General features: G+C 38.3%; 1 protein-coding gene across 1 annotated transcript in view; it reads right to left on the reverse strand.

The window, feature by feature from the left end:
- CNGB3 (cyclic nucleotide gated channel subunit beta 3) overlaps positions 1-26,913 on the reverse strand; it is a 68,222-nt gene extending 41,309 nt beyond the window's left edge. Inside the window, exons 1-3 of the mRNA XM_075085346.1 lie at positions 26,788-26,913; positions 25,277-25,352; positions 13,458-13,569 (exon numbers count right to left, since the gene is read on the reverse strand). Coding sequence (XP_074941447.1) covers positions 13,458-13,569; positions 25,277-25,352; positions 26,788-26,904 — 305 coding nt within the window. The 5' untranslated portion in view covers positions 26,905-26,913. The remainder of the gene's footprint in view (positions 1-13,457; positions 13,570-25,276; positions 25,353-26,787) is intronic.
- Positions 26,914-27,828: the final 915 nt, after the last annotated feature.

Consider the following 27,828-nt stretch of genomic DNA (forward strand, 5'->3'; position numbering starts at 1 on the left):
TTTTTGCTCTGAATTGCCTGCAAAAGGAGCTTATCCTCCTTTACCTGCACAGGAAGATTATGGAGTTTTAGGACTGAGCTTTAATATTTTCTTTAATGACTTTGGTCCAAAATGTAGTGGTAGTGTGCTAATGATGTTTGATAGGACATTGGATTTGGAAGATTAAAAAGTAGGACCGATTCCTACTGAGTGTGTAATAGGAACAAAAACAAATCTAATGCTACATAATGCAGACATGCATTTAGAAACAACTTGTAAGGTTTTCTTTTGTAAATGGTGGGAACATCAGTTGTAGATGACCAAATGATAAATATCCAAGTGTTTTAGTCATCAACAGGGTGCCTATGAGCTGTATTGTAATCTGGCTGTGAAAAACGCTGGTGCAAATGCAACCCTAGAATGCATCTTACATATTGCTAGTGAAGGAATCATTAATATTGGTATATCAGCCAATAGTAAGAGTTATTCTGACCAGCTGTTCTCGAAAGGTGAATCCATGTAGGAAACTCTATAAAGTCTCTAGGAATGATGAAGGCTACTGGCAACTTGGCTTTAAAAAGGACAGCAAAACAGATGGAGAGGCAATAGGATTGTTGTCTATAAATTTAAATTTTGGTGGAGAACTATGTATGTAAAAGAGGCATTTGAGCTGAGGAACAGTATTTTAATAAGAATAAATGTGACTAAAACCACCACTAATTAGTATGAGTTAAAGGTCTGAAGAAAGTTTCTAAGCCTTTAAAGACTGGGATTCTAGACGTCTTTCTAGTATGAATTAGTAATAGTTGAAACAAGTGTGACAAACTTCAAGATTATATTAGCCAAGACCATGAAAACTATTGTAGGCAGTGATTCCTGAGAATCTAAGAGAATGCATGCAGCACACCAGGAAATCGTTTTCGGCAAACAAACTTGAAATATGTAGAGTTTTGGGAAGTGAATGAGTAATGTAACTTGTATAGGTACCACCGGGTCCACTACTACCAAAAATCTTAACAGCTCAAGTGTTAAGAAAGTGAGTTTCTAAGATAAATATAGCAGTCTTGAAACAACCTGTTGACATGTTAGATCCCTTGGAATTTCAAAAAGCTCTTAATTAAACTTTAATTTTCATTAGCAGTCTTGAAATAATTGTCTTCCTCTGCCCCATCATCTCTTCTTTTAAGAGGGAAAGTGTTTGAAAGAGACCCATATTTAGTGAGCCAGAAGATTATGTGTTTCTCTATTTGCTGCACATTTTGAAATACTGCAGTATATTAACTTTTCTTTGCAATAAAAAAGAATAGAATATATATTTATTTACATTCTATTTTAGGACTAAGTTATTTTTCACAATGCAATTTGAATTTAAATTTATGTTACTTTTGTCATACTATCTATTTTCTTGCATATTTAATGAATTTAAAGATAGTCATGTAATAATATTTGGGTTGGCTTTGGTTATATAGCAAGAATAGGCCATAGGCATTAATAAGCTTCATGTGGGCACCATGTAAATAAAACTTTCAATTGGAATTCATTACTTTCCCTTAATTCAGAGTCTTTGTACAGAAATTATGCTTATTTTGACCCTAAGCAAGTGTTTCTGAAATAAAATGCAGAGATCATCCATTTCCCAGATCTCATGTTGTATTCATACAGCAAAATGGATATAGAAGAAACAATATTTAAGGAAGCCGCTGTCTTTCAGAGTTTATCTGCTAGCACTGGACTCAGAACAAACTTCTTGATGCAGTGCAGACTGAAATTTAATCATCTAAGCCGCATGACATTCCTCCTGTTTAGTTCAAAGGTTTGTCACAGCAGCTCCTTTGACAATCCTCCTAGTTATTCAATTACAACAGGCTATGAATCCTCTTATCTTTTGTACGGTGCTCTCTGAGAAGTCTGTCTCAATGCTGAACACATGGAACTCTCACTGAGGTACCAGATTAAAATGTGAATAAGATTTTATTTTAATTAGTAATTTTGCAGTATGAACTATGCAAAAGAAAGTAAGATGAATGCTGAAAGTATCAATTAACTTGGAAAAATCACCTTTCTTTAATGTCACTAGTGTTATAAAGTTGTTTAATGGCACTGGATATTTATTATGAAATAAACAGTAAGGGCAGCATCATTTCTGACACTAATTGCTTTAGAACAGAATTATAATAATCTAAGCAAGAACCATCTGATAATAAATGAGGCAGTCCTGTCTTGGCTCACTTATTTCCTCATCTGATGCTGTTGTGTCATTGGGGCTTTCTTATCTGTAAGTGATCAAATCTGTCTCCTTATCTTCCTCTTACCAGGAATTTTTAAAGATATTTCTTATCATATACACCATATACACATAACTTCTGTTACATTCCAACACATTTAAATGCAAACTCATAACTTATTTACATAAGCATATAATAAATTATGGCTAAGGAAAGATGTTTCAGAGTATGATCCAGTGCTTTACAGAGTTCACGAGCACAGCACAAATCCTTCTTCAAGCTTTCTGTTCTTCAGTTTTTATTAATATGTAGATAATAAAAAGCTATAATGAAAACACTGTAATTCCCATAGTGAATTTTAAAGAGTTACAATAAAATGTCTCAAGTCTGAAAAACTTAATTTTTAATAGATGCTTTTATTCTCATCTCTTTTCATACAGATCCTAAAAAAAATCACACAAATATAGGACTTTGGAGATCTTTGATACATCCTGTAATCCTAGTCCCCACAGCTCAAAGCAGGATGAAGTATACCTGTGCCATTCCTGACAGATTCTTGTCTAACCTGTTCTTAAATATGTTTAGCAATGGCTCTTACATAATCTTCCTAAAGAATTTATTCTGGTGCTTCACTAGCCTCATTATACCCATTTTTCTCAACATAAACCTCTTTTGGTACAATTTATCCTGTCCACTGTGAACATGGGATAAAATGTATAGTCCCTTCTCTCTTATCTTACTTTTTGGACATTTGAACATTTTCATTTTTTATTACTGTTTTTTGTCAAAGGAAAAAATTTTGGAAAAGGGTAATAATTGCATAATGACTAAGAATATTAGTTATTTTATAATTTTCAGTGTGCAGAAGTGTGATTACCTGAATAAGAAACTTTTAGCTGATATATGCTTCAGGAAGCTTTGATTCAACTAGCACTAAGTAAAAGTAAAAGAGAAGGAAGTGGTGGCATATTCAGCTTGTGTGGCAACTAAAGTTGCTCCAGTATTGGGAACCCCGGCAGACTTTCACACTATACTGAACTTTGTGACATGTGCTATTGTTGCCTATGCTTATACAAAATTAGCTCAGTGCAACCAACTTTGTTGCAATTTTACCTTCGTTAGTGGTAAACTGTTTTGCAGCCACTTGTGCAGGAACTTATTTCATGTACCTTTCCTAGTATCACAAAGAAACTGGGTGAGAGAGAGAAAGAACCTATTCCTCTGAGGTGACTTTTAGTTATCTCTAAGACCATCCTTTCCCTCTTCTGCAGGCCCCTGCCACCTTCTTTTCCAAATTCAGCAACAAAGTAGGGAAGTTCCCTGTGGACAATAGATCATCACACATCTCCTCTTGAGTATAATTTATCAAGAGCACCAAGTAAGACTGGGCTGCTAGAATCCTTTGACTTCTCATCTGATCCTCATATCTCCACCTCTCACTGTTTCTTCTGTTCTTCTCTTGTGCAGCACAAAATGGGATGTGGTGATCTTAAATACCTAATATTTGGAAAACTAGCAAATAACTGGAGACCGGGTATTTTAATAAAAAGTATTGGACAAGATTAATTATGGGCATGAATACTTACACTAGTCATGGAGTAATAATCAGTTTTCCTTTAGTAATGATAGCATTGTCTTAGATTAGACTCTTAGATTTATGAAGAAAGACACTGATATATTTGCAATTGTTTGGTGTGTTTATATTACACTAGTGTACCTGTCACAATGCTCATTGCTTTGCTTTTTTCCCTGCAATTGACTCAACAGATAATAGCAGAGATAATATTTTTAATAAATCATAATTTCTTCCTTCACCAAAAAAGGTATCTTTTTACTTTGAAAAGTGTTAAATCAATGGAGGTTTTACACAAAATGCTTTTAAATAAGGAAATAAATCAGTGGCAAAGTATGAAAAACTATACCCTTGTTTTCTTACATATTCTAAAAAAAGAATTCCTCCCATGTATACAGTCAGAAATAAATATATATTAATATTATTAATAGAGAATTTAAAATAATGCAAGAAAAGAAAAAAAGTAAGCAGCATTTCAGTCTGTATAATGACATTCCTGTCCCTTTACTCACTTCATTTAGTCTTCAAGGAAAAACTTCTGAATTTACCTTTTTAACTTCAGGCTACCTACTTGATTGTTGTGCAAAGTGAATGCCATCAAATAACACGGGTAACTGCATCCTACAGAATGGATAAATTTAAAGGCTGTAGGAAAATACATCTCAGCAATGATTACAGCATTACAGGCAGCACACCATCACCTCTCTATTTAATTTTCAGGTTCCCAGTTTAGCCATTGCAAAAATTCAAATCCAAGTACTAAAAGTGATAAGCTCTGAAAGAAAGACCTAAGCAGAAAGAATATAAGTGTTAAGGAGAGTATTTAATTTTTTTAATATATTAATGTCTTTTCACTCAGGCTTACAAAATGTACTGGATGTGTTCCATCTGTTTACAGTTTCAATTACTGTAGTGATTAGCCAGAAACAAGTAAGGAAAGGCAATACCCTTTTTATAAAATATGCTTGTAACTATGTTTAAACTGGGATTTTTCAGAAGTGCCCAGCATTAACCTTGTTTTATTTCATCTCAAGTCAACTGGAGTTTAGTGCCATAAGTGCCATTGTTTGGGATCTCTGGTGTTCCTACAGTAATCAAGGACTTCTGGAGACTCTGCAGAGGGTTGATACTAGGTCTGTTTCACCAGGGCGCTGAGATTTTTTTCATGTGATAGGACATAGTTTCTCTAAGATGCATCTGCTTGGTGAATTGATGTGTTGCAACTAGTGGATGGCAAGCACTAATAAGCACGGTAATTTTCTTGGTCGAGGTAATTGAGCTAAATGAAGTGTATTACTCACTAAGAACATGCTACCAGCAGGAGTTCTCTTTATTAACCTGGCTATGCACCACATAGCAAATTGGCTCTTAATCTTTGTTTGTTTCGTTATCCTTTTTTTTGCTATTAGCCAAATTAGAGAGGAAAAAAATCTCCTTTATGGGCCTGAGAAGGACTGGTATAGCCTACTAGGTAATAGGATATGGCTATGAAAAAGTCAAACTACAAGCACAAAACTTAGTCTTCCTGAACAACCCGTGCTCATATGGAAGTTTGCAAACTGGAGCTCCCTTTTTTTGGAAATGTTGAAAGCTGGGTTTCTGCATTTGCAAAAGCAGAATTAAAAGAGTATGTTTACTGGGTGGGAATGTTAAAGTATTTTGATTAATCTTGATATTTTATTAAATTTTATTTAGTGCATTTTATAAGAACATGTTTTGTTCATAATACCTAGATTCTGAAGGTGGCATATCAGACATAGTTTTTTGTTGCCCTCTAAACATAACCCAGAATATGTGACATCTTAAGATGAAATCTAAAAGCACCTGAAGTCCTGGTTACCCACTGTATTTTTTTCTTTATGTACTCTTGGATGTGCAGCCTGCGAATATGGGTTGCCATTTTACCCAGCATTGTGCAGAGCAGGGTTCCTGATCCTTGACTGGGCTTTCAGAGTACTGCCTTAGTATAAATAGTACACTGTAATCACCTTGGTAATCTGGGAAGATGAAACACTCTTACAACTTTAGCCAGGCTTAAAGGCTTTTAAAAGACACACAGGAGAGAAGAGGTTATAGAAGCTCTTTGCGTCCCTCCATTTTCTCTGATCTATGCTCTCAGATGCTTTGTTTACCATTTTTCTATGCTCTACTTTTTCTAGGACTTGCTGCAACTTCATTGTCTTGTCCCCTGATGCCAGGCAACCACTACTGCTTGTTCCTTAGGCATCTGCCTCCCCTCTACTCTTACATACCAAACCAATTTATACAGTCCTCCTCTTCATCAGCTACCACATACCACAGGCTCAGTGTTGGTTCCCCCTAGCCTTCAGCACAGCGTCGTACGAAGGTCTCACATTTGCCTCTCCTATGTCAACTTTGTGATCATCTAAATCATGTCTTTTAAATAATTTTTCTGTTAGATGTTGGGTTCCAGACAGTACTTGCTCAGAGCATGGTGTCATTTTCTCTTGTGTACAAATAGCTATATTCCTCTGCAGAGCAAGGTGATGTGGATACCTTTGCTTTTGGTGGCGGCTGTAGTGCTTGGCCCATAGCTACAGCTCCTGCTGAGTGGCAGGTGCGACTGTGCTGTGGCCTGGCCGTGGTCTGCACTGATCCTGACCCACACCCACAGAGTGACATCCCGCCTGGCCTCAGCCCAGCCCTGCCGGGCTGTCCCGGGGACGTGTCTGGCCCCTGTTCCCCTCACCGGGCACTGACTGCCTGACTGCCCTCCTGGCCTGGCCCTGGACCTGCCCTGTCACCACAGACCTGCCTGGTGATCTGGGCTCTGGGCTGGCCTTGGCTGCTACCCCTGGGCCTGCCCTGCTGGCCTTGCTCGGGGCTGGGCCTGGGCCCCTGCTGGGGAGGCCCCTGTTCTGTCCACCATCTTGCCAGCTCCCTGTCCCTCAGGCAGGGGCTGGTCCTTGCAGCTCCCTGATGATGTGCCATATTTGCTTAAGTGCTACACAGCATCTCACATGTAATTCTTGCACTGCATTTCAAAAAAGTGCAGGATTGTGTATGCCCATACATGCTTTTAGGAACCTTCCCCAACAGAAAGCAATCTCGATATATTATAAAGGCTGCAATGATGTTTTGTGCTAGTTACTTGTTAATAAGACTCCACTGTCTTCTATTAGAGTGCAAATTAGGTCCTGAGTGTTGTTCTGTTCCCTCATTTCTTGCTGCGAAGAGACAGCATAGTCTTAGCCCTCCCTCCCAGAGATTATTATTGCTCAGCAAATAGCTATTCATGGAAATTACCTATCGTTCTGTTACATTATCATTGAAGATGGAGGAGAGAAACAATATATTGGCAGACAGGGCAGACTTATGTGCAGTCCTATCTATCTAATCCATTAGGAAACAGACATTAAAAGTTTCAGTCACTCGGCTGTAATTCGGTGCCTTGGTACATCAGCCATGCGCGTGTGTCTCCTTTTTCAGATGTAGCGTTTAGGCGGCTGAGACCACTGCTGTGTCTCTCTACTGTTTATTAATGTCAATCGCCATGTACTGCAGTATTTTAAAAATGAGGAAGAGATGAGAGGGAAAGCCAGAAATATATTTTTTTTTCTTGTGGACAAAGAGTTTCTATGGGAATTTTCAGGAGTAAATGCAGTCTTTGTCAAATCTGTCATTCACTTAGCAAGAGAAAAAACCCCACTTTTGTTCTTACAGATGAAATTAAAAAACCTGTTTTCCTATTAATAGATAATACAGGCTGTGCTGCACCATGAGTAAAAAGCTACTCTAATGCAGCTGAACTGGAAGAAGGACACAGCTGGTGCACAATCTTGCAAACTGTCATACATATAAATAGTCTAACTGATTTCAGATAAGTTAATTCCATTAGTATAATTGTTCATAAAGCAATAGAAATATGATTTTAAATTTTGACGTCTATATGTGGAAACTCATTACCTCTCCCTGAAATTCTGCATGGAGAGACACAGGTCTGATCTAAATGAAAAGTGTGCTATTTCAAACAGGATAACTGCCTTCTTCCTTATTCCTTACCCTATGTGTCTGAGCCTGCACAGATGCATTAAAAAAATTAAAAGTCACAGTAAGAGATGATAAAGTGAAAACTTTTCTATTAACGTAATTCCCATGAAAGTTAAGGTGCTCTGGACGTATGTGGGTTGTGAACAGATATATACCACCAACCTTCTTACCTTATTATGTATCTTACTCACAGTTGGGGGCATACTGATGATTTCTTACTGTGCAGATCAAGTGACTTTTTATTAAACTTAGACTCTTGGAGGATGATTAGTATAGGAAAACTGTCTAAGTGAAAACATAGCACCAGGACCCTGAGTACTATGTATACTACATACCTACATATTGGTTTTACATAGCATATATACATTTATACATATATAAATAGGTATACATACATATTAGTACCTATACTAACAGGCCCTGAGCAGGGCTGTGGCTGACTTCCACCCACACCCTCTGCCCATGTGCCTTGGGTGTCCACTTAAGCTCAGGCCTTAGTCATTGCCTGAGCTACACCTAGGTGTGTCTACCTCCAGTTCTGTCTCTGGTTCTGTCTCCTGGATGCACTTTGGAGCCATGTTGTAACCTTGTGTCCAGTCCTGGCTCTGACCCTGTCTTTTTTGCTCCTGATTGGACTCCCTGGATAGACCCTAAACCTGGTTTGTCACTTTGCCTTTTTTATGGACCCTGTCACTAGGATTTTGCTCTGCTTGCTGTGTTCAGACCCTGTGGGACTGCACTTTGTTGGTCAGGACACTTCTTGCACTGGGGTTACCCTCAGCTTCCATCTCCCCTTCCCTCAGGGAGCAGCTAGATATCAAATATCTCCCAAATAAATGCTCCTAATACAGACCCCCAAAGGATACCTCTTGTCAGTAATCTCCATCTGGACATTAACCAAATGTAGATTAAACAGCGACAGGGAAAGGTCTAGGAAGAAAATTAACTCTACCCCAGCTGAAACCAGGACACTCCTAGACAATGGGACTCTCAGCTGACTACCCTGTTGAGTTGTGCGAACAGTCCTTGATTGTGGTTTTGACTAGTCAAACTATCACTTTTCCAAATAATTCCCAGGTATGGGAATACCCAGAAATTAGCACTGAGCAAAGGTATTTCACAACTGACACTTTTTCAGGAGGCATTTTGCATTATTGTAGTTGGCCTCAGTGCTAGGGAACGATTTGAGCATGTTTCATTGTATTGGGTTTGCATGTCAAAGTTTTGGTAGTGGTGGGGCTACAGGGGTGGCTTCCGTGAGAAGCTCCTAGAAGCTTCCCCCATGTCCAATAGAGCCAATGCCAGCTGGCTGCAAGGCGGACCCACCACTGGCCAAGCCCAACCCTATCAGTGACAGTGGTTTTGCCTCTGTGATAACATATTTAAGAAAGTGGGGAAAAAAACCCAAAACTGTGCAACTGCAGACAGAGGGAGGAGTGAGAATATGTGAAAGGAACAACCCTGCAGACACCAAGGTCAGTGAAGAAGGAGGGGGAGGAGGTGCTCCACGTTCCGGAGCAGAGATTCCCCTGTATCCTGTGGTAAAGACCATGGTGAGGCAGGCTGTCCCCCAGGAGGACCACGGTAGAGCAGATATCCACCTGCAGCCCATGGAGGACCCCACACTGGAACAGGTGGATGCCTTAAGGAGGCTGTGTCCCTGTGGGAAGCCTGCACTGGAGCAGGCTCCTGGCAGGACCTGTGGACCCATGGAGAGATAAGCCCAGGCTGGAGTAGGCTTTCTGCAGGACTTGTGACCCTGCAGGAGACCCATGCTGGAGCAGTCTGTTCCTGAAGGATGGCACCCTGTGGAAGGGACCCATGCTGAAGTAGTTTGTGAAGAACTGTAGCCTGTGGGAAGGACCCATGATGGAGAATTTTGTGGAGGGCTGTCTCTCGTGGGAGGGACCCCATGCTGGAGCACGGTCAGAGTGTGAGGAGTCCTCCCCCTGAGGAGTAAGAAGCAGCAGAGATGTGTGATGAACTGACCACAATCCTGATTCCCCATTCCCCTGTGCTGCTGCGGGGGAGGCAGTAGAGAAAATGGGGATTAAAGTTAAGCCTGGGAAGAAGGGAGGGGTGGGGGGAAGGCTTTTTTAAAGATTTGGTTTTATTTCTCATTATCCTACTCTCATTTGATTGGCAATAAATTAAATTAGTCTCCCCAAGTTGAGTCTGTTTTGCACATGACAGTAACTGGTGAATGATCTGTCCCTGTCCTTATCTTGACCCACAAGCCTTTCCTTATATTTTCTCTCCCCTGTCCAGCTGAGGAGGGAGAACGACAGAGTGGCTTTGGTGGGCACCTGGCATCCAGCCAGGGCGAACCCACTACATTCATTTACCACTATTTTTGTAGACTACATGTATCTATTTGACTCAAATTCTCCATATCCATACACATTTGTGTAGCTTTTCTCATGTTTTCGTTAAAAATATTCTAGTGAGTAAATTTGAACACACAGACTCAATAAGTTAGTGACCTTGAACAAGAATGGTGTCGGAATAGACTCCCATGAATCATCAGGGGCAATGAATTAAATTCTCTCAAAGGCACATTTTAAAAATTATTCTCCCTCCAGCTCTGAGAGTCGTATAACAGATCTGTTTAGTTTAGTTTCATACCAATGCAATGACACCAGTGCCATCCAAGCTCTGCTGCAGAATTTAGCAGGTAACTATTTTGACAGTAGAATTTGCCAAAGATTTACTGTATTTTTAGAAGCTGTTGCTCAAATTAGACTGACAACATATATCTGGATGCACTCATGACAGTGAGTCAGAACAGCTCTAAGAATGTTTAACATAAACATTTTTAATTTACCTTGAACAGACAGATTTTGTCTTCTACTAATAAGCAACAGACCCCTTTGTTTTGTAAGCATATTGTAATTATGTTAACCATGGTTATGGGATTTACCGGTGGAACTATAAGCATCTAGTAACATATCCTACAACAACAAAACTAGAGATGCTTTATCTAGGTTTTCTTTGTTGACCTACTCATTCACGTTCAAATTACCAAGTTATTTATAACATTTTGAGCCGTTCTAGCTAGAGCTATTTTTAATTGCGTGAATTATTTTATCAAGGCATATGCATTAGTATTTGCTTGATTATTCCTGTGACTGCACTACAAAGTCTGTCTTGGTGAAGGAGAGGAAATAAATAATCTTCTCTATAAATTAAATAACTCTATATCATAGAAAGACTTTTGCTTTGTGTCATCAGGATAATCAAAATAATAGAAGACAAAGGCAAACAAGAGGAGTTTTCACCCTGTTCTGGACTGAGTGTATCCATTATTTTCTACTCAAAGGGACCTCAACAGGCTGGGGGGACAGACTGGCAGGAATGTCATGAAGCTTCGCAAAGGCAAACACAAGTTTCCATACCGGGAATGGAATAACCCCATGCGAGAGTAAAGCCTTGGAGCTGACTGACTAGAAAATACCTTTGCATAAAAGGATCTGGGGGTCCAGCAAATTGAATAAGAATCCACAGTGTGTTCTTGCAGCAATGAAAGCTAACTACATGCTATGCTTTAGAAAAAGCATAGCCAGCTGATTGAGGGGGAGTGGTTATTTCCTTCTGTGTGACATTTATGAGGTTGAATCTGTATCCAGCAGTAGTCTCCCCTGTACATGAAAAGCTCTGACCACATGGTGCAACACTACCAGGTAGTTATTAAGATAACTGGGGACTAGAGCACAGGATGTATGAGAAGACTTTGAGAAAACTGGGTTTGTTCAGACTGGAGGTGAAAAGTTGAGAAGTAATTGCAGTGTTCCACTACATAATGAGTAGTTATATGGATCCAGACTATTCTTGGAGGTGCACAGGAAAAGGATGAGATGCAACAGAAGCAAGTTAGAGAAAGAAAAATTTAATTATATGCAAGGTAATAATTTTCATGATAAGGATGGTCAACGGTGGACCAGATTGCCCAGAGAAAGTGGAAACTCCATTCTTGGAGATAGCCATTTGCAATTACACTGAACAAAGTTCTGGGCAACTAGATCTAACTTGGGAGTTGGGCCTAACCTCTAAATCAGTCCTCGTCTTTGTAGGAGTTTGGACCTCATTCCTTCTGGAGCAGCCTTCCAACCTTGTCTGTTCTATGAAGCTGTTTAATATCTTTATCAATGACATAGTGGGATCAAGCGTATGCTCAGCAAGTTTACAGGTGACACCAAGCTGAGTGGTACAAGTGACACCCCTGAGGGATAGGTTGCCATCCAGAGGCGCCAGGACAAGCTTGAGAATAGGGCCCATGTGAACCTCATGAGGTTCAACAAGGGCAAGTGCAAGGTCCTGCTCCTGGGGCTAGGCAACCCCTGGTACCAACACAGGCTGGGGGATGAAGGGATTGAGAGTAGCCCTGTGAAGAAGGACTTGGTGGATGAAAAACTGGACATGAACTGGCAATGTCCAAGCCAACTGTATCCTGGGCCTCATAAAAAGAAGTGTGGCCAGCAGGTCAAGGGAGGTGATTCTGCTCCTCTACTCCACTCTGGTGAGACCCCCACCTGGAGTGCTGTGTCCAGTGAGTCCTCAGTACAGGGAAGACATGGTCTTGTGAGATTGGGTTCAGAGAAGGGTCACAGAAATAATCAGGGGGATGGAACACTTCTCCTGCAAGAACAGGCTGAAAGAGTTGGGGTTGTTCAGCCTGGAGAAGAGAAGGCTATGGGCAGGCCTTATTGGAGCCTTTCAGTACTTAAAGGGGGCTTATAAGAAAGATGAAGACAGAATTTTTAGCAAGGTCTGTTGTGATAGGACAACGGGTAATGGTTTTAAACTAAAGGAGGGTAGATTTAGACTAGGTACAAGGAAAAAAAAATTTTACAATGAGGGTGGTGAAACATTGGAGCATGTTGCCCAGAGAATTGGTAGATGCCCTATCCCTGGAAACATTCCATGTCAGGTTGGACGGGGCTCTGAGCAACCTGATCTAGTTGAAGATGTCCCTGCTCACTGCAGGGGGGTTGGACTGAATGACCTTTAAAGGTCACTTCCAACCCAAACAATTTCATGATTCTATATTCTATGACTCTATGAATCTATGCTTGTGCAATGAATGTAGACTGTTTCAAGATTATTGTTTTCTAGACTTCATATTTATTTCTATTTTAGCAAAACAGTCACCTAAGCTGTTTCCAAAGGTTGAATGACGCTAGATTTTCCCCTGAAGGAACATTACTGTTTAATTTATTTGTCTCAGGAAGAGACAGCCCTAATCCTCTGGTTGCAGAGACTAATGCTGATTTAATGTTGTAACTCAGAAAAAAAATGTGCAGGGCAAAAAGATTTTAAGTCAGAATGATGTGACAAACATGCCAGCTATTCAGGGCAGCATCCTGGGACTTACTCCTTTACTAAGGCTGAGTAATAATAAGCGAGCGGCAACACTGTTAGAATTAGTATATGTGTAGCTGAACAAACCTTTTCCTGATTCCTGCAATTTAGGATGATGTACACAACAAAATACCAAAAGTACGTACTAAATGAATACCTCATATATATATAGTTGTCTTAGAACTGAAATAAAGCTCTTCAGACCCTTACAGGACAGGATGGACTTTTAAAGAACTGAAGTGTGGCACACAGAAATGTTAAGTCAGGATGTCTGGAAAAAAGGCTCAAAATTTTTAACTGAATTTACTCACTTAGCATCTTCTTTCCCGTCACTGAGCTGATGCTGCTCCTGTTGAACTGTCTTAGGTGGTTCAGCCGATTTTTCAGTTTTTGAGGGCTCAGGTGCTTTTGCAGGTACTGTATCTAGAAAACACATTTTAATTTTTTAATATTAATTTTTTAATATTAATTTTTAAAGTATTTACGATAATACTTTTGGAGGAATCACAGCTTGGCTGCTGCTATTCCTTCAGTGGACAAGCCGTACACAACACTGATTCTGGGACCTGACCTTGAATAATTTCCTGCATAAGTCTGTTTCAGCGCCACCTGTACAGAGCACGTTTATGATGAGTGTACCTCTTAGAATATGTAACTTATTTGTGGTTTTTAAACTAGATGCACCTGTAGCCAGCTCAACAATGGTCAATACAGAGCTTTTCTATATTTGTAAGTGACAGGAACTCATGCCATATGATAGAATTTTAGTGTGTGCTTATTTAAAATGCCTTGTGAAATACAGGAAGAAAATGAAGAATAGCTTATTTGCTTATGCATAGCAAATGCTAATGACATTATTTATACTTCAGTGTTTCAGTTGCATTAAACCTCTTGTTGCTTCAGCTGCCATGACAGTCCTGTTTGTTGCCGAGTAAATTATGATTGAAATATATCATTAAGGATGTGTGTGTGTAGAAATTTGGCTAGTCTATTTCTTTGTTTTTGTTACAAGTAACTTTTTTAAAGGAGTTTAAGTGGGAAGTTTGTAGAGCTTTGAACTCTGCAAATGGTATAGTCTCTTGCCATTTAAGTGGCCTTACGTGATTAATTTTTACAATTAGTCCTATATCTTTATTTTAAATTTTTGTACTGAAAAATAATTTGAAAGCCCTCATCAGTCTGACAGTTTGCATAAAGGAGGAATAAACTCAACCTTCATAAATACTTTAAGTAATATGATTAAAGAGGAAAAAGCTTGGCAGGAAAACATCATAACAAATAAATCAGGAGCCTGTTGTGTGTGCTATATTTTAAATTCAAGACAGCTCAAAGAAAGTAAAACTTTGAATATTTTGAATAGCTAGTGTAAGATTAGTTTTCTAATAGTTGATCTCTATATTTAGAGAGTTTTCACTTCAGAGGGGTAAAAGCAGTTACAACAGTAAACTGCTAAGCTGCTCAGCTGGAGGGTGGTTGCTTGAAACGCCATTGAAACAATACTTAGTGAAGGACAGCGGGTCAGTTTGTTTATAATACTTGATAAACAAAACGTTTTTTGAGCTGAGTTTCAGACTTTTACTGGATGGACAATTGACTACAGTCCAGTGGGGCATTTCTAGTATTTTTGGTTATTACTTAGGTTAAGAAGCGAGAATGCCCTGTGTGAGCCCTGCTACTCTCACAGGAATTCGTTTCTTAAACAGGATCCAAGACAAGACGTAGACAGAGGTATCTGTGGATGCCAGAAATGCTCAAGCTAGAGTCAGACAAGGAACTGAAGAGAAGGCAAAGAAATCCATGCTCCCAATGTGCTGGTCAACTGGGTTTTGACTCAGCAAGTTTAGTGGTTAATGTTCAAATAGTCCCTTGGAGAAATGTAGCACTACTGAGTATGAAGACATAGTCTGCAGGATTTGTATTACTTGTCACCTGTAAGCTGGGAAGACTTCTGTGAGGAATTAGATTTAAAACTCTGTCATTTGATTGGATTTATGGCTTAAATTGATAACAGTATCTTGCCCACTTAATGGAAATGCAGATTGTTGTTTCCTTTTTGCAGCAGTTAGTACTGCAGCACTATCTTGAAGAAAAGTCTGTGGGAAATAAAACACTAGGGATTGTTTCATCCTACCTGAAGGATCCACCAGGGAATTTTCAAGGTATAGAATAGCACAGTCAGGGAAGTGGGGACTCCAAAGAGGACTGTTGCTGTTCCTGTACCCAGGAAGGTTCAAGCAATGATGAAAGAGTTTCTTACCATTTGATTACAGGCTTTCAAAATGCTTTTCTAGGAGCTCCAGTCAAGAAGACTTTTTTTTTTAGGAAAGCGGAATTTTAAAATGGGTTCAGGCTTCTAGCACAGTGAGTACATTCTCATAGTGAAATAAAATTTATTTCTCCCAGGAATTTCAGACATCCAACAGAGGAGCTGCAGCTACAGAAAATAAAGGGCTTTTGGACCTATTTATAACTGGCTAATTTGTGGGTTTTTCTACTGAACCTTAATCTGCTAAAATTCTATTTAACCCTTTCCTCAGGGGATCTCCACAAATGATGCCACTGACTCTGTGCTTTCCTTGGCACACAATCCTCCTGTGGTTTTGTGGTCAGAATGACATGATGTAGAGAACAAGATGCAAGAGCCAAAAATGTCAGCATTTGCTGTGGTTTCTGCTCCCTTCTGAATTCATGGTTTGCAGTTTTTCAGTTCTCCCTGTCCTGACTCCACCAGCCGAAAAGCTATGTACTCAAGAGTGACAGCAAGGCTAGTCTCAACATTCCTGTAATTGTCTCACTTTAGGAATTTTCTTTCTTATAGCAATCTCCCCTAGTTACATCTATACTGGCAGAGAATACAACCTGATAGGAACAATCAGAACAATGAAATGATGCTGAAGGCCTGGCATCCAAGCTATATCTGTCTGAGGCAGCTGTATTTCAAACCAGGTCTATCGTGATCCTCTGAAAAGAATGACCATCAACAGCTCAAGTAAAGTAGGCTGACTCACAGAGTGCTTCTTCTGGTTTAGTTTTATTCTAAAGGAATTCCGTCATGCATTCCTAGAGGTTGGGGTTTTTTTTGGTGAAAAACAGAGCATAGTAGGGCACAACTGGCAGATTTTGTTCAAAAGGGAATTCTTCATCTGGAATAAAATGCCAGTGTAGACACACTATTTAGAATAACAGGCTCCTGAATAAGACAATCCATCTCTGGAATGAAAACATGTGTCTGGGAAGGGACGACCACCAAGTAAAAAATTATGGTGCTTGCACATAAGCATCCCATTGCAGAAGGAGAATGGCTTCTCAGACTGCTACTCTCAAGGTATTCAGTCTGAGGTCTGAACCCACACCATTGAACACTGGCTGGATACAGACTGATGGAAAACATTGTAATTCCATTAATATTCCAAAATTCCATAAGTTTTTAGAGTTCATAAATCTCCAGGACCAGCACAAAAATGCTAATAACCACAATTATTTGCTTATTGCAACAATTTGAACCTAATACAATGCAAAAATAAGCATAAATGCTTATTTGCATTAGGATATCGTGGGCTAGCATCACTGCCAGCTGTGCATCAAGTTGTAGTTGTTTCTTTGTGTGTGAAATTGTGAGGGCTGTCTGCGTAGCCATGTTTAAAAAATCCTAGTCGCTCTTCACTGCTTAAGTCTAGTTCATACCCCTCTGACTTATGAGACCAGCCCCAAAGGAATGTCTTTAAGAGCAATATGGTAGTCATTTTAGGGAACATTTGGAGTATAGCAACTGGTTTCTAGAACAAATAATGATCCATGAGGTAAATGGCAAGTCTTACAGGACAACAAGGAAATCTTCTATTGGCTTTATGTAACTTTGGTCATGGTAAAAATACCATGAGTGAAAAAAGGAGGCAGAATTATGCCAAGGCACCAACATCTAAAACAATTTTCAAAACAGATAGATCCGTGCTCACTTGACAAAATAAGGGATTTGGGTTTTTCTAAATGATTTCCATTCCCATTATATTGGAATATAGGCAAGTAAAGCTGCCAATGTATTAGTAGTGGGAGTTGAGGAATGCAGCCCACTGGTGTCTACATATTCTAGATCATCTGGCCTCCTCATAAGGATAACATAATTTAAAATTGAGTTGGGATAAGTGTTGCTGGTTCTGATTTAAGATGGAAGGGAAAAGTGCCAGTTGAGGCAGTATAACTTTCTGGGCAAAACACTGCTTAATGGGATCCCTCAAAAAGGTAGCTGGTTCAATTGAGAGGCCCACTGAAACCTCATCATATCAGTGATCCGCCTAGGATAGCAAGGAGCAAGGAACAAGGTGCAGGTTATAAGACTGATTTGTTTCCCTCTCTCGGTCTTTCAGATTTTTCTCATTTTCCACAGGTCTTTGTTGTTCCAGGGGAGACATAAGTCAGGCAAAAAAGTAATTAAAAAAGGCTATTGTTGGGACATGAGTCTTTTACCTGTGTTAACTTAGTCAGGTTGACAATAGTCCCACCTTGAAGTTAGTATTATTAAACCGTCACTGTTTATTCTTGTCCCCTGTTTTCAAACTTCTAGTAAAATGACATTGGAACAGTAATGCAGGATTAGGTTAGAGTAGCCAGAAGATCTCTGCACGTTGGAGGAGTATACATTAATTATTCTGAGGCTGCTTAGCTCCCTTGTTCATGTTTTTATAAAGCAGTTTTTATCTTCAGTTTTCATTCTGCAATTTTGGACAGAGACCTTTGACAGTCTTTCAAAATTAATTTGATTTCCTACTGACACATGCACACACGCTTGCAGAATAGCCTGTAGCACAGTATTTCCCATTTTTGCAGTAGAGAAAAAGAGAAACTTATCTATGGGTTTTAAGACTTTTTGATTGATAATTTAGGGATTTTTTCCTCTGCAACACAAAAGGCTGAATGTTGGGGTTTTTATTAAAACTATGTAATAATCACATGAAACCAGGAGTTCAGCCGTCACAAAAACCAGAATATTGTAAGGCTAAACATAACACTGGAAGAGCTGGCAAAGTTGTTTTTAGCTTAAACCAACTCCATTGTAATGTTTCTAAAATTTAGCACCATACACACTGTCCTAAAATTGTAGGCATTAGTCCTAAGGACCTTTTTCCACAGAGGCAGCTGTTAGTATAGGCAGATTTGTCAATGTCAGGACACAGCACTGCAGAGTTGTCATTCTTGCAGTAATCATTTTGATTCTTCTAAAGCCTTTAATCGTAAGCGTACGTAAGTATTGGTGGATCAAAAAAATCTCTTTCATAGGCCTAGCCCCACAGAGGTGTTGCTGACTTCTCTTTTGGTAATAGGCATTGTCATCAAAGGACTCAAACCTCATGGATCCACCAAGATAAGTGTTATCTTGTGGTTATGAATGTTATCATGATACTTCCACCAGTACAGCCTAAAATGTTATTACCTAGCATAGTAAGTACTTAGCAAACAGAAAGGCAGATACAGTCAGCCATTTTATACTAATTCATTATTTATTCTACTTCCCAGTCGTATTCCTGCTGTTACTGGTGTTCTTCAAAACCCTAGATTTGCAAAAGGCAATTAAGACTTCTCCAGCCTGTCCAGTACAGCTCCTTCCTCTTACTCCCTCCAAAGGTCAATGTGGAGACTGAGGTGCTGAGCTGCTAGCCTGCTGTTCAGAGCAAGGGAAGAGTCTGCCTGAGCAAGCAGCAGCGGGGGGCTTAGGGACAGGAAAGAAAGCACTTTGTGCTGTGGAGACCACCAGCCTTTCTGGTTATTCAGCATCAGCTCGGTATGCCTCTGGAGCAGCCAGCCAGTCTGAAGACTTTCTTCCAAAAAGTAATAAAACATAAATCTTTCAGTCACCAGTCTGGCTTTAAAAGTTCTATTTCTTGGATCAGTTACGTCCAGGTACATATTCCATAGCCATAATAACTGGCCTTTAGCATCACAAATATATTATACTTATTCCAAAATATGAAGAGAAGCAAAAAGTCAAATAAAATATTAGTTTTTAGAGAGAAAGATATTAATAAACGTCAGCAGCTATAATAGTAGCAATTAAATGTATTCCTAAGTGCAGAACAGAAAAAGTACTTTTTCTTTGCCATACTTCAGAAAGGGAAGAATTCCCAGCCAGCTGCATTGCCTTGCATTAGCAAGTCTGACCATATCTTACCTATGCTTCCCCTTCCTTTCTGGACTGGTTGGGCATATGTGAAGATTGAACTTTTAATGGTTAGCAGTTACTCATGGTCCTCATAAAAAGCACAGTGTTCCCCTCAGCTTCTTGTTTTGATTGTACAAAAGTACATTTTAACACAACTTGATCATTACTGGACATAGTCTCACTTCATTTTGAATCAACAATATATTGTTTTACAGTACTATTTACAAAACATTGACTCACTTGTATATTTTTCTTCGGTGGAAGCAGTATTTCCGTCACAACGCCCTAGTATCATGTATGTTTTATATTAATTAAATGTATGGTAAAACATTTTCTTCTGCTGCTGACTTTTTAGTGACTTTTACAAAAATGTAGGCATTTTACAATAAACTTATGCTTAAAATGTACTGTATTATCTCACAATGATGGTGTCATACTAAATATGGTTAATCCACTTGTTATGTATGTAATACAGTTGTAAACCTTAACACTCTGTTCTGAAGTTTATTACCAAGATTAATGCAGGAAATCATTATTTAAAGAACATTTAATGTTGTTCTTTTGTATTCCTTCAGTAAAGAAGAAAGTCCTGAAAACCTGATTGGCCTGAACTCTCTTGTTCAGCTTCTCAAAACTTAGAAGAAACACAGGAGATAACTAGCCATGGGAGATATAAAGTCAAAGACAGAGGAGTACTTGGTCTTCGTTCTGTTGAATATGTATATGTAATGGTTGTTTGAAAACCTTGTGTAGCTTGGTGTTTGTGCTCATATGATAAAACTATTGCAGTTAATATACAACAACACTGGCAATTTTAACAGTGCATGGAAATACTTGAGGTTAGACAGCATTGTTTGAAATGGGAAACACTGCATAAAGACATGGGTGGAGCCTGCTAGTAGGAGGCAGAGTGTGTAATATTTGAGTACTCTGCTTTTTAGCTATCTCAGTGACATATATCCTTATGAAACATAATTATAAGCACTTAAATTCAGGAATTTTTTTGTAATTTCTTCTTTTTTGCAAATTATTAAAAGTTTCAAAATAGCTTAGAAGTCTCAAATAGGCTCCTAAATGTTATTGCCTGCCAAATAGAGCACAGGTTCTCGTAAATAACAGGAGTAAAGACTGACTTTGCATTTGAAGCAGTAGAATGGGAATGAGAGAACTGGCCCACAAACTTTCTGGATACTTCTAACAGTTAATAATTTACCTGCTTGTCCTTCCTTCCCAGAGGTGTTCTTGAGCTATGTCCATAAATATTTGAAAGATGGCTATAGGGTCATGAAGATGTCAAGAAAAATAAACAAAATTTTTTTAACAAATGCTCTGTGCAGGGGAAAACAGTTCAGAAATCAGTGGGGTTGAAGTTAAACAATCAGTAAATAGGTCCAGCTTAATTCAGCCCTCAACTTCAGTGGCTAACAAAACTATTATAAAAGTTTATTTTCCATGTAAAGACAGATTTTATGAAGAAGCTGGGTTTGTTTTCCTAGCATTTAGCCCTGTCAGTCATATGAAAAATGAAGATCTGAAAGGAATTAAAAGACTTCACATCAGCAGGCGGGGAAGCAAGCTGATTAAACGTACTCGAGTTCTTGGTAATCTTTAAAAAATATATTTTATGGGAATAATAGCTGCCTGTTGACTGAGTGCCGGTGAAGAGTACAAAGGAAAAGAAGACAAGGAATAAAATTATTATTTTAAAGTCTCTTTGCATTGGCAGGTTTGGTTCATTGAAGTGCAGCATATTATATCAAAATGCTGTACTTGATTTGTATTTTTTGAAATACCAACCACTTATTTAACCCTGGATTTTGAGGTGCTAGGGGACAGGTTTTGTAAAGAAGCTTAAAACTGAGATTCACAACAGACCAAAGGCAGTTTTTAGCTGTGAAATTTCACATTTAATTCGAATATCCCTTCTCAGGAGCTTATAACTCAGTTGTAGTCCATGTAGAGTTAGCTGGTACCTAATTAGCAGAAATTAGCTGGGGTTTCACAGCAACAGTATTTTAGTACCCTCAATAAATACAGATGTTTTATTCTATCTTTGACCAACTTTTATTTAGCAGCTAGTGATCAAAGATTTCCTCTGAGAAGAGGAAATCTTGGCTCTGGGCCTTGTTGATTTGTGAAAGGGTCAAATACACATTGTAGTAATAATTTTTTTTCCTTTTTTTTTAAAGATTCAACACTGTTGTAATATAAATACATAATCAAATCAAAGTTCTTCATTCCTCCTACAACATTAGTATTTCAATTAACTTCTAGGTTAATTCCAGGCTCCATGTTGTTCTCTCTCTTCTCAGACTTCACAGGTTTTTGCATTCTTTGCTGCACAATGGCCCAGCGATTAGGAAGGCCACAGAATTTCCTCCCACATCTATCTAGTCTAGACTTTTTGGGTAGTTATGGAACTCTACTGGAATGTGAGTGATATGGGTTTGAACTCTCTTATTATGGAAGAGTGGAGGTAAAACAGCTAGGCTAATAAATGAAAGTTGGCAGCTATCAGCAGCTTCTGCTGCTTTTCATTTTTTAGTCAACCATTTGGTGGAAAAGTGAAAGCTTCTCAAGTACTAAACAGAAGTGTACTCACTGGGAGAGAGTCTGGAGTGGACCGAAGTTCCTTTTGAGCAGCCCTTCCTTTGAAGTGTTACATGTTCAGGGATACTGATTAAAATTCTTGGTTGTTTTTTTTTTTTCCCTCTGCGCTTCTTTCTTGTTATATAAATTTTCTGACTCTGTCAGAAACATCAAAATCTCATGCACTATAGAATGGCATATGCCTTTCATTTATGAGCAGTTATATAACCTTTCATATATCCTCTGGGTACTTTCTGAGCATCTAGGCTCTGAAGGTAATAAGTATCACTGAAAATTAACATGGTAATCTCCCAGATGCCACAGTCTGTCTACTTTATGATCCAGAGGTGCAGTTATAGCATGTATATAAATACCTATGATAGTTTTAGTCTAGCTTTCTCACTCAGGCCCTACCAAGAACAAAGCGATGTCAATATGGACTTTAGTAAAAGCTACATAAATAAGTCTGTGAATCTGGAAAAAATCTTTGAGACACTTGTTAATTTAGTAGAAGTGGGAAGACCAAAACCCAGAATACTGGAAACAGGCCAGTTTCTAGTGAGGGAAAAGTGGGAAGGAGATGAGGACAGACTTCAGAAGAGCAGTACTTAAATGTGGTGCTGAGAGTGTTTCGAGAAAGGGAAAGAAAAGGGATGAGTTGGAAAGAATTGTACTGGAAGGATCTGCTAGGATGACAAAAGAAATTGAGATACAGAGAATGATGCAGACACCAGCTAGCAGGTAGAGACTGGATGTGGCCTTCTAAATAGCATAACCAGCAACAGAGCTATTGAACAACAGTGTGTAAAACAAGTGAAGCATTTGTATAGTCAGTCAGTTATGGGAGGTGATAAATATGCAAGGAAACTATAGCAATTGGATTCAGTATCATAGAGAACCTCTAATTAGGTGAATCACACTTTGTTAAGTACATAAAGAAACGCAGGGAATAAATTTAAAAATGAATCCATTACGGAACAAACTGACTAAGCACAGAGAATTAATTACAGAGTGAACTAATTATGCAGAGAATTAATCACAAAGCAAGCTAGTGAGAGAGAGGGCAACTGAGGAGGTGGAGATAAGGCAATGAGTAGCCAACAAAGAAGCCAAAAGTACCAGGTGTTGCTGAGTGATATAATTGGCCAAGTTTTAACCAAAAGGGCTGCAATTATGCCCCCTGCTGGGTTCTCATCCATGCTGGGAACATCCTGCTGCCTTGTGAAGTGCTAGGACAAAGGGAGAAAGTGATGGCTGTTTTTGGCCATGTGAGAAGAAAGGGGTGAAGATAAGCTCTACTCAGTCTGTTGGTTTGTGTTTCAGGAGTATGGAGCTACAAAATGGGACTATGATCAGAGGCTTTAATGGTCTAGTTTATTCTGGTTATACCAGAGAAACTAATGAGAGATCTTGGAGAGGCTTTTCTCTAACTAGTTTTAACTTCATTTAACTGATCTCCCTTAACTAATATTGGTTGAGCCCTGGTGGTGCTTTTAATAATTTTCTTCAAAGTTGTACATGCACCATAAAATGCTTTCTCTGGGCTCTTGTCCTTTGCTTACAACAGATATTCTTATTTTCTTCTAGCAGCTGTTGTGATTTTAGGTCTGATACAAACCTTGCCAAGTTTTGCAGGAGTCTTCATGTAGACCTTCCTGTGAACTGCTTGAGACCAGCCTCACTTTTCTGCCCAGAGATAATGGAGTTCCTTATTCAGCTCAGATGGTACATGGTGCTGGAATTCACAGGCTTCTCCTAGGTGTAGTGTCTATGTAAGTTCTCTGGTTTGTATTGTTTTTTTCTATCTAACTCATTAATACCCACATGCAAAAGGAGAAACAGTCTTGTGGCTTTTTGAAAAGGAGACTTGAAGCAACTTCTAGAAAACTATGGATTTTAAAAAACCAAAACAAACACAGAACCTGTGTTATGATATTTATCTAAAGTAACTGATGAGGTAGTCACTTCTGTGCCACCACTTAGTTTATATTTTAGAAGGGGGGGAAAAGTAGTTTATAATCCCAAAACACATATTAATGGGTTACATTCATCTGTAAAATTAGATCAAATTTTAGATGGAAACAAAAAAAAATTCCATAATGATACTTCATTCTGTTGTGGGATAACATCTGTGATTTAATGCTTCTAAAAAGCCACAAAACATCAGATTTGACTTATACCATTGTTGGCTTATTGCTACAGTTAATTCATGTCAGATTTTGTTTTCCCTTGATTTAGTGCTACAGCCATTATATAACAAGATAATTACATTAAATGGACTTTGTTTAAAGTTTCATTATATGAGGAAAGGAATTGTTATACTTGTTACAATTACACAAAACACAAGTAAGGATTATGCAAGTTTCCTTGTAGTCTTTTTCCAGTTGCTCCTCTTTCCTTAAATCATCTCTATCACAGAAAGCTGGAGGTTCCTCAGCCTTTGCTTTGCTGCTCCAGTGAAATGAACCTGAGTTGTTCTCCCAGAGGAAAAACATGAGGTGACAGGAAAACTGGACTTGGTGTTTTTCTCCAGTACCGGAGGCTGACAAAGGAAAGGGCTGCACCACTGATGCTGTGAGGGAGGGAAGAGGGGACATGGTCCAGCAGTAGTTGTTGCTTCACCCATTGTGAGCCTTTATTTTGGTAGCTGCTGCAGCAGCAGTCATTCTGGCTCTGGTATAAGCAAAATAGGCTTGGTAACTGGGAGGGGGAGAGGGGGCAGAATAGCCATGGCCAGCTGCCACTCATTTCAGCAACCAGCTGCTTAGGCAAATAATTACGTTGTATTACTGCCCTGAGCTCTATGTTCCTGTGTCCTAGTCCTGGATGTCTTCTGAATGGTGATGGCAAATAATTTTTAATAACATCGATTTTTAAAAGTTATTTGTTTATTTGCTTTTTTGGAAAACGTTCTGAAAGTTCAACAAAAGATTTGAATGTCAGATCATTTAAAGTCTGTCTTGTCTTTGTAGTTTCTTAATACATATGAGAAGTACACCCAAATGATATATTAAAAATATGCAGCTTTCTTTCTTTAGCTTCTAAATACCTTTATTTTAAAATAATAAGGTTTCTAAAAAGTCAACTTACAGTACAAGGAGGTAGATTTTGTTAGACTAGCTGGTTAAAGTGGACAAGCTCATAAAGGGACTGTGTTCTTGAAAGCTTGTTGCTTTTTATAATTGTGGGTAGTGCTTGCATTTCTGTAACAAATCGTTGGTTTGGAGTCAATGGGAATTCAGAGTTCTTAATTTCTTCCACAAATAAAAACAAGATCAGCACCTGGCAGAGCATTTGGAAGAATAACACTTCTATTTACACCCCTATATAATATACATATATTTTGTCCAGATAATTTTGAATAATCATAAATAGCTTATTACTGACCTTGTTGCTTTGGTATGGGTTCTGCTTTCTCATTGGCCTCTGCTTTCTGTGGTTCATCTGTTTTTTTATTTTCACCCTTAAAAAAAATCAACAGGATTAGAAACTGTAGATGCTCATTGTTGAAAATGATAAGGATGGCTTGATGCCTGCAACATTATCCTAGGAATTTCATTAACCAACCTGACACACACTGAGCTTTGTTCTTGGGTGTTCTGTGTGTGTTCTTGGACAAGACTTTCCAGATCAGTTCACAAAAGGACTTGGGTACTGAAATTAAAACCTGATGTCTTCACATCTGCTGTGCAAAACCAGTTACTTAGCCTGGAGGTCTGATGCTGCATGTTGCCAGAGCCTCTTTCTTGTTGTCAAGGCTGACTTGACAAATCAAATTTGAGTTGTATTTGGGCTGGATTAAACTGCACCTCTTCTTGAGGTTGTACAAACCTATGAACTTCAGGAAAACATCAATTCTAGGAAATGTTTGTGTCTTAAGAACATTTATGTTTCTATCCATTTTACTTAAAACTGTAAAATTTATGGAACTCTCGTACATGTAAATCAAGGCTTGCAGAAGTTAAGGCAGTCTTTGTATATGCTCGACTGTTGTGAATGTATTACACAGAAGAAAGACACTACTTAGTTAAAATTAAGTTTATAATGGTGGAGTTTCAATTGTTTCGTTAAGCATGAAATCAGATTAATAGCTCAGGCTGATACTAAAGAACTCATTACATTTTCCTAATTATTTGGTAAAACCTTAAATTGTTGCCATTTTGCTTTGTAAAGTTTTCATTATGTCAAGCTGGAAAAAACCGAAAACACTCTCTAGAACATTATTGGGAAAAGAGGAAAATTCAAATGTAACAAGTGAAGGAATAGACGTCCTTCTGCCCCATTTGAAAATATTCCATTAATGAAAATGAAAAGAATAGGTTAATGTTTACAGTAAATAACTGTTTAAATAAAAAATATAGACTGTAGAGTAATATGACTTCCTGTATTTTTTCAAACAGGAGTTGTAGTAGTGAGACCAAGCCAAATAAAATACTTCTTTAAAAAGATACTAAATTACTTTGCCTTTCCAGCAGTTATTGGGAAACAGATTAATATATACCTGTATGCCATTCCAATAATCAGAAATGATATACTGGCATTTTCTGCCAGCAGTGAACAAGACTAAGAGGAATACTCCAGCACATCAAATGCAGCCATACCAGTATTTCTAATTCTGTTTTCAATGTTGATAAATACCTCTCATAAGCTTGTACTATTTCAGGTTAGCCCTGCTTGGAAAGCAACTTGCAAAAGGAGGAAATCTATATTTTCTTACTAAAGAAAAGACAGGAGGGAGGAGGGGAATAAAGGCATTTATTTGATTTTTTTTTTTTCCAAATAAAGATTGATACTCTGTGCAGTAAGTATGTTTGAAAAATCTAACATTAGGCATTTACTTAAATACTTTCTAAACAAAAGGTAATATTACGGAGTCTACTAAACAATAAAAGCCATACCTGGTCTGTAGATGCCTTGGGTGGTGGAGGAACACCTTCATTCCTGCAATCAGCTTCCTCAGGTGATAATTTTGCTCTAGAAAATATTGCTTTTAGTTTTTTAAACATCTTGCTCATTCAACTCTCCTGAAGCCTCTAGAACTCTTACCATCAACAGGTATATAGCACGTTTTCTTGCCATCAGTAATCAAGCCAATTAGACACTTAATCAGGTTTAGCTCTGATTAATGCTTTAAAGAAATTCCTTGCACAGTCTGTTTCAGCAACAGCTTTTTCTCAATGTTAGTACTTTTGTTTTATGTTGTAGACTAAGTTATTCTAGTCTTGATGGTTACACTATATACAGACTCAACTTTTCACGCACATATTCAAAGAAAACTGAATGTTTTCTGGTTAGAATAAATCAGTGTCTAATCTTTTATGTGTTGGATATTAAGCATTCAGTTTATATTTAGAAATGAAGTTTTAAGTCTTAAAGATACCTGTAGTTTAACCAGGAAATAAGAAAGATTAATTGACCAACAACCACCAGCTACCCCATAGATTACATGAGATCTCAGGAGGTTTAATTTCTTTGCAGTCCTGAACTTTTAAAGGTGTGTTTTTTTAGGTTTTTTTGAGAGAATGACACTAGCAGGTCATACCTGGTTTATATTCCACCCTCCTTACTTTAAAATGTGGACATAATTTCATCTTTTATTTTCCAATATATTTACAGACAATACTAATATATGCAGAGTCTTAGCTACAATTTTGATGAAATTAAGTTTTAGGTGAATGTCCTACAAATTAGTAAAATACAATTTTTTATAGGGTTTGTAACTAGGACATAATTTTGAGATTGCATAGGCTTTGGGTTATCCTATATATACATCTATAAAATCAAGCATGGTTTAGATTATAGGTAAAACTCAATTTCAAATACCTCCAGTTCTATGTCGATTTAACCCCTGTTAACGAGAATCTTTACAATGTAATTGTCTCTTCTTGTCCTTAATTCCACTTTATTTATTACAAGTCTATGCCTTCGCTTTAAGCTCT

This window comes from Phalacrocorax aristotelis, chromosome 2 (genome assembly GCF_949628215.1).
Source record: "Phalacrocorax aristotelis chromosome 2, bGulAri2.1, whole genome shotgun sequence".
In the NCBI taxonomy this organism is placed as follows: Eukaryota; Metazoa; Chordata; class Aves; order Suliformes; family Phalacrocoracidae; genus Phalacrocorax; species Phalacrocorax aristotelis.